This window comes from Lonchura striata, chromosome 5 (assembly GCF_050655825.1).
Source record: "Lonchura striata isolate lonStrDom1 chromosome 5, ASM5065582v1, whole genome shotgun sequence".
NCBI classification, from domain to species: domain Eukaryota; kingdom Metazoa; phylum Chordata; class Aves; order Passeriformes; family Estrildidae; genus Lonchura; species Lonchura striata.
Genome location: NC_140707.1, coordinates 62,402,561 through 62,418,638, shown reverse-complemented (window position 1 = coordinate 62,418,638; position 16,078 = coordinate 62,402,561). Strand labels below are relative to the sequence as shown.

Below are 16,078 nucleotides of genomic sequence, written 5' to 3'. Positions count from 1 at the left end.
GTACCTCCAATACTGCCACTTCTCTCAGCTGTTGGATCCCTTCCTCGAGGGTCTTCCAGCGCATTCTATGATGGTGCTCTTGCATTCTCTCTCTGTGGATAAACCTCTCCCTGACACTCATTAAGAGCCGCTCCCAGAGAGAAAGGGACCCTGGTTCCCTTACAAAAACCTGATTTATACCTGAGTCCTGGGTCAAGGGTCCCAAGTTCCTTGCCTCACCACCGTCCAGCTGCACGCCTGTACCCATAAGATCCCAAACCCGGAGTAGCCAGGTAGCATAAGCCTCACGCCCTCGTCGCACAATGTCTTTATGCAGATTGCGAAGACTTTCGTACGTCAGGGACTCGGTGATGATAGCAATCTCTGGGTCCCCTGTGGGTTGTGAGGTTCCTCCATTCCTGTCCCTATCTGCAGGGTGCTCTGCTTTCACCTTAGACTTCCTTGTTTCTACCGGGGCCACTGCTGCTGACCGTGACTGCCTTTGTGGTTCAGCTGGAACCTGGACAGTTGTAACATCTGTGGGTTCCACAGCTGTACTATTAGACTGTCCCTCCTCAAGGCAAAGGGCCGGTTTCTCACCAGCTGGGGAAATGCACTCCTTCAGCATCTCTCGTATCTCCTTAACCAGAACCCTCACCCAATCTGGGCGGTTCATTTCTGAGGTGGGCTGTGGGGCAGGGTCAGGCTCTGGAGCAGCAGCATCTCGAGTCTGTGGTGTAGGTGTGAGGGTAGTTATCCAGGTTAATCTTCCCTTATCTCTGAATGCTAAATATAACAGGACTATCAGCAACACCACCCATTGTATGGTATCATTAGCACTTAGAAAGGATCTTAACCCTTTGAGAACTGGTGGAGCAGACCCAAAGAGATGGTTAAAAGGTTGAGAGAAAGTTTGCCCAGGTGCTATTTCCTCGCAGTAGGTACCGTTATTAAAGTAACCCCAAAAACATACAGTTAACGTGTGATAGCTATGAATCCATGTACCTGCCTTCCAGAGGAAATTAAAGATCCATGAATTCCTCACCCAATTAACCCAGAAGCCAAACTTGATAACAGACACCGTAGCCTTAGTTATAGGACCCATTTTTAGATAAGGGTCTGCAAATGGGAAAAGTATAGCTACGATCACATGCCACCCAAACCAAGGTAAACTAGACCACATGGTGATGCTGAAGATGTTTTTACACACAACAAAACCAAATTACTTAAGAACTGTTAATCCTTTTTCCCTCTCAATGCCCTCGGGCCTCACGTTGATGCGCCAAATTCTGTCTTGGTTCGACAAGACAGGAGTCTGTGAAAGAGGGCAAAGCCTCCTGTGCAATGGAGAACGGCAAACCCCCCTCCCTCTGAATTACGAGGATCTTTAAATTAAAAGGCTCTCAGGCAAAGATATGGGAGTGGGAGTAACAATTCTTTACTAGGAGAAAACTAGACAACAATTTAAAAAGGCAAATGCAATCGGTACAAACAAAACCAGTGAAAGAAAAAAAAAAGTCCAGAACCTGCGGGGTGCCAGTATCAGTTCTACTGGGACAATTTGCTTCCCTTGCAGTGGCTGGTGAATTGTAGCTGCAGTGGTGATCTCTAGAAGGGTATAGTTTCCCTCTGAAGATCTGGTGGCAGTGGGGCCGGTCTTCCTCTGCGCCGGGGTTGCCTCTGAGCTCCGCCGCCGTCGGCTCAACGCGCCGGCTGCTTCGCTGCGAGTGCCGCCGAAGAGAGAGCGAGAGAGAGCTGCTTCCCCAGGAATCCCGCGAAGAAAAAGAGAGAGAGCTGCTTTCCCCGGGAATCCCGCGCAGAGAGAGAGCTGCTTTCCCCGGGAATCCCGCGCAGAGAGAGCGAGAGAGCTGCTTCTCTCGGAGTCCCGCGAAGAAGAGGGAGAGAGCTGCTTCCCCCCTCTGGGTGGGACCCCCTTCATTGAATCAGTCGAAGGTGTATACACAAACCATTGTCTCTGAGAGAGATAACAAAAAACCTGTCCAACCGGTTCGCCTTCGACAGATGGCAAATGGAATACAAGCTTATCTTACAACCCAGGACAAGTAGTTAGCAAATTAGTTAAAAACTTGGGAGAATAAAGTTCGAGAATAAAGTTCAAGACTCTTCTGCCTTTTAACTGACAATACCTGGCCTTGGGAGTCCCTTAAGGAATTCAAGCTTTCTTTAAAATAGGTAATTCTCTAAGATTTATTTTACCTAGCAGATTAATTTTATGGCAATTAATATTCACCATCTTAAGGCTCTGAGTTATCCATATAAATACATCCATGTATAATACAGATATATATTAGGAATATATGATGATCCCTTCTTCATCTCTTGACCTCCACATGGAGAGCAGAAGACATTACAATTTAACAGAGAACAAATGAGATACTTCTGTTTTACGGATGCATAATTTGCACATACCCTAACAAAATTGAGGCCACAAATGTACAAGGCAGGTTTTGCACTGGGATAAAAAGAAAATCAGCATCAACCAACAGCACTTCTAGGAATATGTTCTTTTTGCTTCCCCATATTTATACTTTCCTGGTACATAAGCTAAAGTTGTGACTAGAACAAGTTCATTTCATTTGAGTAACATCCTAATTCCCTTCTAGTCTGCTCTGGCTTTAGGGACAGTTTTTTTATCTTTTGGGAAGTTCCTATTCCTTTGGTGAAGAGACTGGTTTGAAGGAAGAATATCAAAGTTCTCCTTAGCATTATTCACTGGCCTCATTCTTCTATTGCTTAAATGAAGTTCTCTTAAACAATTACAGGCAAAAATCCAAATGATCCATCACAGGCCGTGTCTTTTTATTCCCTGGAATTACTGTTGTTCCAGAAATAAATGCAGCACCACTGGTATGACTTTGAAGCCCCACTCCTGTTCGTTGGAAGTAGGATGAAAAATAAGGTGAATCAATAAACAGATACTGTTTTCCACCAGTGTTGTGACAGGAGAAATGAAAGCTTTGAAGTTTGTCTTTCTTTTGAAGGAAATATCTGTGATATTGCCTGGGTATTTTGGTGCACCTTGCTTAGTTTACTCTTCCCTGCCCATAGACAAGTTCACAGGTGACAAAAGTCATGAACACCAATGTCCTACTTTTAGGAGACCTGCTCAAGTCCCCAGGGTACAGGTCCCAGGGAAGCTGTGGTGCCTTGGGAACTGATTCATGTTGAAGGCAGTAAAGCAGAAAGAAAACTCCATTTGTTGTAAGAAAAATTTGCACTGATTTATATTGTCCTTTGTTCATGGACTCAGAAGAGTCAGGAAGACCATAAAAGGTGTCTAGTCTGTCCTCCTGCCTCAAGAAAGCAAAAAGTTGTATGTAAATCCTTCCAATCTTTAGGGAACATGCCACAGCTATTATGGGAAATCTCTTCAGCACATAACTATCTCTGTGATTAAAATAATACCTTAACACTTTCTCTAGCTTTTTTGTCTTCACTTTGAATCCATTATTTCCTATTTAATCCACACAGAACAGGAAAAATGGTAGATTTCCATTCTCTACTGCCATCTTTACCCAGTTTGAAAAACAAATATCTTTATTCATTGAAATCTTGGTTTTGCTACAAAGTTTTTTGTCTTCTTAGGATTCTGGTTGCCCTCCTCTGAACCTTTCCTTTAGGGGTGGTTCTGAATACAGGGCACAGAACTAGGGACAACAACAAAACTTAAAGGTGAAATTTTGTCTAACAGGTCCCCATATGATTACTTTTATCATCTAGACAGGTATGGATGCAGTCAGAGCATAAAATGCATTTTTTGTAACAAAGTTCTACAAACGTAGGATATATGAATTTTGAAGTTCTGCTCCCACTCCATCTCTTGCTCCCACTTCCCATCTTCAACATTCATGAACAAAACATCCTCACTATGCAGGGACACATGTAGAAACACAGAGATGCAAACACAGAAGTTCACAGGAGCAGCTGTGTTAGAATTCATGTGTCATCGGGGTCATGGTGAGCCAAGCTTTGGTCCCACCCAGTACAAATCCATACCTGCCCAGTCAGGAGTCAGTGCACCAGGATTTTGCAGTTACTCCTGGCTGTCTCAGACACCACTTTTTATTAACTATTGACAAACAGCAGTATTTAAAATGACAGCTGCTGTAGCTAAGTGCTTTAATATCAGGTCTGTAATGGCAGTTACCACAGTCTGTTAGAGACAGACACATATGTGTGCTGCCAATGTGCAGTTAGCAGTATTATGCATTAGTTTAGGAGACATAGAGTCAACTAGATTGTATTTTACTCAGTCTCTTCAGTCTCACATACAGTATTTACAGCTACACTGTGGCTGGTGGGGTCACACTAGCTGGAACAGAAGTGTACAGAGGATTGGTTGGGTGTGGCTTCACTACTTTAATTTTTTGTAATGTTATGGCATCATAGGATGATGAATAACTCTAAAGAAAAGAATTCATAAATCCATTGTCACTAGTGCTGCTGTGTGGCTGCACCATAAAGGGAACAAAACCACTGTGCATATCTGTCTCTACTTTAGTTGGTCAGGTCATGGAACATTTCATTTGAAGAGTTCATACAGCTCCTAGCACTGTGGCTCCTCATCTCTGCTGATGACTACAAGGACTGTTTACATAAAAACCAAGCATTTAATCACAATAGTTACATGCACGCGTTCAAATAATCAGATGGAGCAAAAATATACTGAATAACTTGAGTCTGAATTGTCATTTTAAAGCAGGAAGCCAAATGTTTTCAATGGTCTTTTGTTCAGGTTTCACTGGATGGCTTGTCCAGTGACATGGAGAAGAAATGCAGGTTCTTTTGGAACCATTTTTTGAGGGACACTACAGAATTCATGCCACTTGGGGGTACTGGGTATGACAGAAATCAGCTTGACTCATTGAAACAGCCATTTAAAAGCAGAACCTCTAGTGATATAAATCAGCAAGACTTCACTTCAGTGTAGCTCTGCTAATTTACCCCTGCTGGGAATGTGGTTTTGAGATTTTACAGAGTGAAAAAGAAACTAAGGAAGCTAAATAAAGATTCTAAAATATTAGGAAATAAAACAGCTTGAAAAATGCTATGTTTTCCCATCCATGCAAAAGAGAATCCTGTAAGTTACAGTTTCAATTCAATATGTTGCTATTTGACACATGTTCACACATGCAGGACATGTCATGGAGAATTTAAATGCCTGTTGTGAGAAAAATTCCCAATATTTATTTTAATTTTATCTCTGCTATGGCTATTTCTCAGTCTGTTTCAGCAAAAATTCAGTGAGATCATACCTTGCTAGTGATTTTTAGAATACTAGTGCTGAAAAGATCTTCAGCCATGCAGACGAAAAAACAAAAAAAAGGAAGGAAGACCTAGTGTATGTTGAAGGTCAGGCAGAAGTTCAGAATAACTTAGCTCTTGTCCAGTTATTAAGGAGATTTTCTGCCTCATCTTTCAGTATGAATGAGAGTGAACAGGGAATACTTGGAGGATATCTGAGGAAAGATGAAGAAGGTTTAACAGAAACCGTCATAATTATGGCAAACTGCTACTCTTCTCTCTGCTATGTCAGGAATCCTGCAGTAATCCCCAGCCCAAAATCTTGCTCAATTGACACATGAATAGGCAAGCTCAGAAGCAAAGCTTTTCTCTGTGTGCAATGGTACAAATATATCCTAAGTGGTGAAGAGAAAATGCAACATGAAGCGAAGCGAAGGCTTCATGGTCAAGCAACCTGAGCCATCAAGGATGAAGAGAGATGGCATAAAACATGACAGTTTTTGCAAAAGTAACTTTTTGTTAAGAGAAGCAATTTCACACTCAAGGAACAAGTCATGATCTATCTAGATTTGCACAAAGTAGCTCATAAAGTGCTCAGTTGAGAATTACTGTCTAAAAGTTATGAAACTGAGAGTAATTCAAGATGATTAATCTGAATGAAAAGCCTATGTAAATGTTAAAATGGAAGACTGTCGTGTTGGAAAGGGATTATTGGAACTTTCAAAGAAGATTTTGGATACATTTTATTGCAAATACTTGTTAGTGACTTTGAGCCAATAAACAGGTTTGCCTAAACAATAAAGATATTTAGAGGTATTGACAACAATGAGGAAGCTCATATAAGAACTGGTTTATTTATAAGCAGAATAATGGAATTTTAACACAACATATCCACATAAATACTTTATTTTGTGGAGCTCATAATTTGGCAGCAGCAGAGATACAGAGATCCAGGTGTGTTGTTAGACTGTAAAACAGCTGTGAGCTTCCAGTGAGAGAGAACCACAAGAAATATGAGACAAGCCTAAGATGCACTGCAGATATATTTCTTTAGAGTCACTGAAGCATACATCTGCCATACAAGGTACTGCCAAGGTGCTTTGTGCATGATGTATATTCTGAACACTCATTTTCAAATCAGATTTAAGGTAATTTGGAACAGATCCAGAGAAGGATTACTGAAATGACTGAGGGAAAGGAGTACAATCTTCTGAGAGCAGTCAGAGAATCACATCTTGTTTTCCTTCTCAGATAAAACATCTCTTCATAAATGTGTATGGGAATGTAAAAACAGGGTGGGAGTAATAAGCTTTAAACATAAAATTGGTGCAAGATCAAAGAGAGAACTGGTCATACAAAATTTAACATGGTTAAAATCACCGTCTGATTTCAATCAATTTAGTAGTGTTCAGAAAAACAGGGTAGAAACAAATCTAACTGTTTCAAGATGGATTCCAGCAGCCTTATGGACATTGCATGACAGAGTGCTGGTGTTCTGGTGCAGTGTAAAAATTCTGGGTGTTGAACTCAGTCGTCTGCTCTAAGAATTAAAAAGACAATTTATCTTTTTGATTTCTGAGTTAAGTCCATTTGTGTCATATTTTTGCTGTTTGCAGTTTGTCCCAAACATCTGAGTTTTCATTTTCAACTTAATGTTACTGCAGAGGATTTCTTCTTTCACCCCAAGAAACATTGGAATTTGGCCCCGGATAGGGAGAGAATCCTGGGAAAGTGCAATGCTACTCTTGGTGGTGTTGAGAGATTTGTTATGACTTACTTGTGGTTGGTAAGTCTGAACTGGTTGACAAATGCTTTTCCTCATGTCCAACATGAAAATCCTCCACAGCTAAATGGAGCCCTCCCATTCTTTCTAACATCTGTGGCATTCCTCTTCCCAAGGGAAAATGTTTTTCATTTCAGCGGCTCCAGTGTTAAGCCTCTTCACCTTTTATATATGAAATATCTTCAGATGAGCATGGTGGAGATATTTTATGGTCCATGGTGTGGAGCACATGCTTTCTGAGCAAAATATCTATTACAGTGGCAACTGTGGAGACTTGGACTCAATTTTCTATGAACCTCCATGAACATTTCAGTTACGAGTTTTGCAGAAAGACGATCCTTCTTTTGTAAATATCTATCAGATGCATTCAATACAATCAAATACAAATGGACACTTCCTCCAGCTCTTTTAAAGTTTCTATAGATTAAATTTTAGTGTTTCTTCAGGCATTGCCTGAGTGGTAGTTTAAAGCAAATAAAAGAAATCTCTAAAAATTGATTAACATCTAAATAAAGATTGATCCTATCAAATTATGTAGTCTGTAATTTTTATTAAATCAAATGTTTAACTCTTGTACTCTGTAGGGAAAAAAAAGGAAAAAGGACCACAGTGGTTTCTATCAATAAGACTTCAGTACAACAGTGAGCAGAAAATAATGTTGAAGTAATATATTTGGATTGAAAACATGTGGCTGTTTACAAATGTGTCAGAAGCCCAGACAACTTTTATTGTGAATGAGCTCTCATTTACAGCTTTCCTCAGCAAAGAAATAAAAGTAATTTCCACAGGAATAAACAAGTTTGAGTAAACAGTAAGAATAAATTACTGGCAGTAACTTCCTGCTATGCTTTCTTTCCTGGTACCTCTGGCAGCAACAAGCCAATGTGCAACTCCAAAGTCACTGAACATGGTGGGAGGACTTGGTGAGCACTGAGCCACACCCTGGGTCCAGTGCCCCCTCTAAAATGAAAAGCTTTTTCCAAGAAAATAAAAGATAATAAATAAAATTGAAAATTCACCTCCAGGGAACTTCTTCTTTTTCACATGTACATTGAGCATATGCAGAAGGATGAAAATTAACCTCAAGGTCTTAGAGGAAGGAAATTTCTTTAGACATCTGAAAGATCTGAGATTTCATGATTGCTTATCCCTCAAAAAAGGATCATAAAGGAAATAAAACAAAAACAAAATGCGTACTGAATAAAATGATAGAACATCAGCATGACTTTTTCAATAAAAAAATATTTAGGTTCAATAATCAGTATTTATCTATTTATATTTTATATTTTATGGTTTATATTTTGTATATTTCTATTTTTATTTTTATTTTTATTTTTATTTTTATTTTTGTTTATTTTTATATAATCAGATGCCAATTATATAAAAAACCCAAATAACTGGATCACTATACTAAGTTTATCTATGTCAATGACTAAGAATATTCTGCCATTGTCTTGAGCTTGTTCGACTCATTAATGAAACATGGAAGGATAAAAAATCAGGGATCATAGTATCCTTCATTCACTCTGCTAACTTGAAAAAAAACCCAGAGGTTGTCTTGTGGTCTAAATGGTAATCATCATATTCTAAAGAGGGAAAAAAGCACATTCATTTAAATTTCCAGAGGTTTCCATATAGAAATATAGCCTATTTATTTACTCAGACCAAACTTTTTATTAAAAGAAAATATTGTTATTTTTAGGCCAATTAAATAAATTCTTTAGTCATACTGCATTGATATTGTTAAAAAAATCCCATGTAAATAAATCACATCTGATATTTTTATAATTAAAGGTAATTACTGATCTTAATTTAAAATATTTAATTTTAAAAATCACACAGCTTCAATCACTGCTCAGTTTAGGCATCAAGAATCTCTTGAAATGAATCAACATGCTAGCAAGCAACAATTTATGGATGACTTACCATTAAGAACATTCTTGCACCAACCTTTACTTTAGTCTATCTGCTTGAAATAGGCCCCATGAGACTTTAAGGATAAGATTTGTCCTTAAAGATTTGTCCTTAAAGTGGCCAATTCAGAGCTGTTTAGAATATACTTTTAAATCAATTCAGTAAGATGTTTCAAATCGGAGCCTTCATAGACAGCAGTGTGAGGATGATGCAACCTCTAAACTTCCACAGGCTAAATCAATGGCAGGGATCTGGCTAGGAACAGCAATTTTGCCTTAGTAAAAATGTCACCTTGTGATTACAGAGCTTTTTCACAAAACCACAGACTTTTTAAATAGTTGTGAGTTGTTAAGGCTTCTTTGGGGGGAAAAAAGAAAAAAAGGAAAAAAATTAAATGTGGAGTAGGAAATGGAAGAAGAAGAAAAAGGAAAAAAGGGGATAAAAAATTACTTTTTTTAAGGGACACAGCTATCTGAGAAAATAAACTGCTTAAGATAAAAGCTATGTTTCTACAGGTGCTCCTGTCTTTGTTTTCACCACTTCTCATATCTGTACACTCATTTGACTCCCTAAACTGAAAGCTAGGGCAATCTGCTGAAGAACATCCAGGCTCCAGTCCTGTCCTGTGCTCCTATTTATTTACTGGACGTGGATTCCTGTCAAAAGATGTAATGGAGCATTGCAGTGCTGCAGCCCAGAGAGGCCCCTGACCTGGGCAGAGCATCCTCTTCAGGTAGGATTGATCTGACCCCAAAGTTTCCACATCAGAGAGGAGACATCCCTTTACTGCACAGCCTGCCAGGGAAGGGCAGAGTAGAACATCCTCAATGGTCCGAGGGAAATTTGGCCATATAACATGGAACAAAGAGCTTTTACTGTGAGGATGTAAAAATCCCAGCCCTACCAGGAGGAAAAAAAAAATAATTAAAAAAAAAAAAGTAATTGCAGCTTGGTTTAGTTTTCTTGTTTGAATTGGTGTTAGGCATTTACTGTGCTTTTTTCTCCCTACTAATTTCCTGTCAGGATTGGCAGCCAATGACTCACTTGTATTCACAGATGAGTATCACCAAAACATTAGTCTACAGCTCCTCTTCTCAATACTTTGATTTAATCACACAAAGCAACCCCCACACTGACCCCATGAGTGCAGCATTATTCAAAGCACGAGGCAAAAGCAAGGCCAGGTATTTTCCCTTTATGTCTGCAGATATTGCCATAATAGAAGCTCTGAAATCAGATATTGTAAATACTCTGTCTTCACAGCGACTCCCAGAGTTCAAGGCAAAGAAATAGTGAGTAGCCATGCAAAAGAACTATTATCTCCCCAAAAATTAAAGGAACATGATGAGCAGGGCAGTGTTGGAGTGTTCATGTCTGGAGAGCCAAGCTGGCAAGCCAGTGAGTCTGCCAGTAGACTCTCGTGCCCAGGCAGAAAGCCTCTGTGGTTTATTTTCTGATCAGCAATGTTGAATCTATTTTCTGTCAACTACAGAATATGCAGGATTCAATGGACAGGGAAAAAAATAGGGAAAGCAATTATGGGTCCTTAGGTTGCATTTTCAATCTCAAGATTCCACACACAGCCTTGTGGTTCCAACACAGCATGTATGTAAGACATGTTTAAATAGCCAGGACCATGTAAACAAGCATTGTCACTGAGAAACTGAGGAGGGCTTTTCCTGCAGCTGGCTTCCTGCTGACCAAGTTATGGTGAATGGCTAAAATCCTTAATGTTTGACATCAGAAATTGCCGTGCAAACACGAACCTGACTGACAGATTCTCTAATGGGCAAATCAAAAGTAAACGAGAAAAAGGGAAGACAAGTGACCCAATGAAGAACCAACAATTTGTCATTTGGGATGTTTTATTAGGTAGTTTGACAAATTTCCTGCTGGTTGGCTGATTAAATTTACATTTTCTATTTTTAGTCTTTAATTTATTTCATACTCAAATATGATTGTTAGCCATTAATCAATAAGGTTTAAAGTGCTCATGATTAATGGCCAATGCTTTCAGTATAAATAAGAGATTCTGTGATGCTGGGATTTATCTGGCTCTAGAGATTGCAGGATTGCTCTGAGTGCTCATTCCTTAGTTACAATAAAGCGGGACCGGGAGAATTGATGAGATTCTGTGCCAGCGCTATGCTAAAATGAAATGGGTGCAGCTATTTAGGATCTGCACGAGATATTGACAAAAAAAGAAACCAAAGGGTTAACAAGACTACACTAACAAGTAATGCTGGAGAAATTAATGAATCTCCGTGCTATAGATAGGAGGAATTTGAAGCACCTATACGGTGAAAAGAACCGAGGCAGGTTAATCGAATGGCCACCCCCGGCCGCGGCGGGTGTGTGAGGATGCGAGGGGAGCCTCGGGCCGTGCAGAGCCGAGCCCAGGGTCAGCGGGAGCCCGGCGGGACAGGGCCGGCAGCTCCAGGCGGGCCAGCAGCAGCGCAAGGGTTAACCAGACGCCTCCACGTATTGAGATGCTAATTGTCAAGATAGTGTATTACTTGAGGAAAGTAATTTGATTACTCGAAACTCCCACTGAGGAGGCACGCTCGTGTCCCTCCATCTGTCGGGCTCAGCCCAAGATGCTGAATTGAGCTCCGAATTCACGTGTGATGAAGTCACCGTCAATCCCCGCCAGCCCAGCCCGCTGCCATGCCCACCGCACAGAGGGTAGCACCGCAATTCAACTTTCCCTGGGAAACCCGCGAGGCTCAGTAACCTGTTACTTGCTGCTGCTTGCTTTTGGCTTTTTTTTTTTTTTTTTTCCCTTCTTCTTCTTTTCCTCCCCTCCCCGTTTTCTGCCTCGGCGCTCCAACTGAGTCATTCCGGTGCCCGGGCTCGTGGGTACACCGGGCTCCCGCCGCGCTCCGCTCCGCTCCCCACTCCAGCTGCCGCCGCTATTTTCGGCTAATGCAGATGTGGGGCTCGCTCGCCGGCGCTCCGTAGCCACTTGCCGAGAAGCATTCGGAAAAAACCTTAACTATGCATAAATCTGCAGAGTGAATGTTTTCTTTCATTCACTTGCTCCTATTATTTGATTTCTTGTAGGCCTCTGCGGCAGAAATGGAGAAAATAAGGTAAGCGAGACAGTTTATTTACATCTCATTATAGAGAAGAAATGTTCTGTTGCACAATGCACAATACAGGCTCTTGGAAAATATTTTGCTTAATACGATCAGAGTAGAACACTGGATTGCATGATGATGCAAGGCAAGCTGTGCTTTAGAGACAAAAGAAAAGGAATGTGGTTGTTCTAGCAAATCTGTTTTGTAGAGATGTCAATTCAGAAAGCATGTTTTACACACAAACATGTTTTATTGCCAGATGCAGAGGATATTTGATTATATAAATGTTGTAGCCACTTGTCCATTTACTGCAAGAGCCTTCCATTCCATTTAATGAGAAAAGTGGATCAATAATTCATGAAAAAGATGAAGAAAATATAGGCTTGACTTCAAAGCATCTAATTAATGTGGTTTGTTTCAATATAGAATTGGTGTTCGATTTTTGTTTTATATTGTATACCAGCCAGATAAATCTCGTCTCCTCTGTGTTTAAAATGTTGTCATACTGTACCAGTTTCTCAGCACATCTCTCTGCTTTAAGCAAAAGGAGATGGGTTTTATAACATAAGTTTTCCATCTCATGTCCTAGTGCAAGTCTGCTTTGGGGGATATTGCTTTTGTGTATGTTGTTGAGAAAGAAAAAGAAAGAAGAAAGCATTCTAGCCCTTTTTAAAAATGAATTAAAAATTAGTAAAACCTTGTCAACTAATACATTATCAAAGTGATAGGCAAGAGATGAACTTTTTACTACCCTTTAAATACTTTATGGAACTTCTTTTCATAATCAAATACACTGGCCATGATCTTTCCTGATTTTATTGGACAAGCCTAAATTCCTTCTCTGAATCTGGTAACTCTGGTTAGTGACAACTCTTGTCCAAGAAAAACTTTTTAGATTCCTTCAGTTTGGAATGGCCATCCTGAGTTATTAGAAATGCAGAAAAGTTCTGAAATTCAAGAAATAGCTGGGCAAAAGCAAGACAACAGAAATTTGATCAAGTGGTTAATGAATTCTGGGCTGGAAACAGAATCCTGTTTATCTTCTGAGGCAAAGAAGGTTAAGTCTCTTACAGTGGACTTGAAGTTGCATGTCCAAAAGTTACTAAGAATGTATTTTTAAAGCACTTAGCTTACACATTTTGTAGAGCATCATAAAGTATTGTACTGTTGTACAAAACAGAAGTATTGTAACTTTTGTGCTGAAAGAAAAACACTGTGCAATGTATTATGGATTTTCATGTATTTAAGTACTATAATGTTAAAGCTGTGAGTTTTTCCTGAGCAATGGTTGAGAAAGTACCTCAGCGTGCAGACTGGTGTCTAATAAAAATTCCAAACAAGCACCTATAGTGTATGCACAGTTCTGTCATGAATGACTCTCTTGGAAGACGCAAGCAAATATATATTTACATCTTTGCTGATACATGCACATGTGAACATGTGCACAAATGCAGTCTAATCCTTGTAATTCTTTCCTGAGCATGCCTTGGCCTCTGCTTTTAGTCTTGCCTTTTTTGTAATAAAGGGCTGCAGAGCCCAGGAGAATGAGCAGAATGTAGTGAAACAAAAAAAAAACCACCAAGAATTTTCAATAATGAGAATAAACATTAATAAGGTTCCATTTTCCAAACACCACAGTTTTGCAGCTGTCAGGCTCACCAGTCTTTACCTCAGTACTCCCTGAGTACTACACAGATGGAAAAGTTGACCCTGCCCCACTGAAATGAAGCAGGAGCTTTGCTATTAACTCCACAAGGAGAAGGGTCAGGCTCTCTCAGGGGGTTGCTAAAGAAATTTTCTGTTAAAAATTCTTGTGTGCAAAAGTTGATTCTGGCAGAGGTTTGTCCCCATCAGCCCAGCAGGTGCAAGGCCAGTTCCAGAGCTCCCTGTGCTCCCAAGCAGGGCAGCAAGCCAGGCTGGGGGAGCTCCAGCAGGACCCAGTGCAGAAGCTGCTCCATCCAAAACTTTTCCAGGCTCCTTGTTGACAGTCATTTCCTTGGACACAAACTGACAGAATCCTTGGCAGTTTAAGGAAGCTATCAGGAGTTCTTATCTTAAATAGCTGGTAAACTCACAGCCTGGAGAGAATTCTATTTTTTCTAAACTTATCAAAGTGTGGTACCCAGGTAAAAACCAAATTACCCTGTGTTTTAACCACAGTGGCTTCAGAGAGGTCATGAAGAGAGATAACCTGAAGCTAGGAGAAGAAAGAAAGAAACGAGAGGAAAATGGCAGGCTGGGAGGAAAGAGGTATTTTTTATTATATGCAGAAACCAGTGTAGCATGGAAAAGCCATTCCCACATGATACTTCATTGTGTTCTGCCCTATCTCCTGTGCCCAGCTCCTTCCCCACTCTTTTTTTGCTACCAGCTGAGGATATGCCATTCCATATCACCTGGGATGTGTTTGCCCAAGGATTAAAGGGTGAGCCCACACCAGCTGTGGAGCTGGGGTGCATGAAGGGTACAAGGCTCCTGCAAAAGAAGTTCTGTAATGAGCAAAAAGGAAATAAACCTTGTTAGAGAAATAGGACAACAGGAGCAAGGTGCATAGCCAGAGGACAGTGAAGCCAGGCTGAAAACTCTCAGGGTCAAAGTAATAGAGGTTTGCATTCCACAGTGCTCTTTAAGAGAAGAAAATATTTTAAATAAGAATAGGTGACAGTCCTTGGGGCCAAATATTTTATGAAGGTAGCTCTGTAAGTCTTTGGGTGAGCTTTGTGCATTCCCCAGCCCAGGAGAATGGGGATCCATCTGGGGCATCCCCAAGGACTGGGGTAGCCAGGCCCATTCAGAGAGAGGGGTGAATACAGGAGCCTGAAAAATTGATCCACTGATGGCTCGTGCTTTGTCCAGCCATAAAATTCATTGAGCCAGGCAGCACAAGCAACAGTGCAAACTAACACAAGTCTTATTGTTACGTTCCTTCCCTGAGAATCTGTCCAGAACAATGTGATTCGTCTCACATAATGCAACAATAATTCCCCTTGCAGACCAAGGAGCTGCTGTGACCTGCAATGTCATGTGCTGCCCTTTTCAGCAGGGGCTTGCTGTCACAGAGTTATGTGTGGAAGGAGAAGTAGGAAGCAGGGGTGGGAGGTTGTCAGTATTTAGCCTGACACAGGGCCACCTTCCTCTAGAAGTAGAAACATGCAATTTTGTGCTAAAACTTTGAATCAATCAGTTTTTGCAACGAAGTCTTCTCACTGTAAATTATCTTAGTAGTGCAGTGTTTATTACATTTCAAGGTATCAATATACTAGGCAGAAGTAAGGCTAACTACTAATCACAAACCTCTTGAGGATCTGCACTTATGTAGGTTGGCTGTGTATGGTTATAGAGTCACTTTAAGCATTAATTACTTCTGACTCCGACTTTTAAATACAGTTTTTTGGATCTGGTTCTGTTTCATGTCAAGAAACAAGGACTGAAAATCTCAGTTAATAAAGTGAATTTCAAAATACCTATACTATCTTATTTTGACTCAGCAGTGTGCTATCTTTGGTGCATATATGCAAGAGAAGCACAAGCCTTCCAAGCCTGAGGCCCTGTATATCTCTGGTGGCTGGCACATAAAATTGCCAGTACACTGGAAAGTACTCCTTTAAGTTAGATTGAACCCATAGAATGGTTAAAAATTGCAAGTGAAAGACCAGTTCCACTGCAACTCCAGTACAGACTCCTGGCAACTTTTTCTTTGCTTCCATTCCATCCTGCTTGAAATACAGGTTGTAAAATAATAGTCAAACTTTCTAGTAAGGATGATGTAAGGTTTGGCAAAACAGATTGCTATAAATACTTTATACACAAATATTGATCAGCTTCTGGGCTTCCTTACACTGAAGAGTATCTCACTCCACAGGAAATGCCACTTAAAGAGACAGATATTGTTCAATAATTTTTCTCTTTTTTTAATACACTCCTAAAATTTCAGTGACAATTCATAAACTCTATAAATCAATATTCTTAGTTGTAAGTTTCAAAATCCACAACAGGCTAAACTGTAAATCTAAAAGTACACAAAACAGGACACATCATCACCATGACCAACTGCCAG

The 16,078-nt window shown here is 40.2% G+C and overlaps 1 protein-coding gene across 12 annotated transcripts in view; it reads left to right on the top strand.

Annotated features, from left to right (window-relative positions):
* BEGAIN (brain enriched guanylate kinase associated) overlaps window positions 1-16,078 on the top strand; it is a 165,001-nt gene that overhangs the window by 39,924 nt on the left and 108,999 nt on the right. For 7 of the 12 annotated variants that reach the window (XM_085580735.1, XM_085580731.1, XM_085580733.1 and 4 more), the window contains one exon: window positions 12,005-12,033. The exons of 2 other annotated variants lie outside the window; for them this stretch is intronic. In XM_085580735.1, the coding sequence (XP_085436861.1) occupies window positions 12,020-12,033 (14 nt within the window). In that variant the 5' untranslated portion in view covers window positions 12,005-12,019. 3 more of the 12 variants (XM_085580734.1, XM_085580738.1, XM_085580740.1) reach the window with 3 other exon arrangements.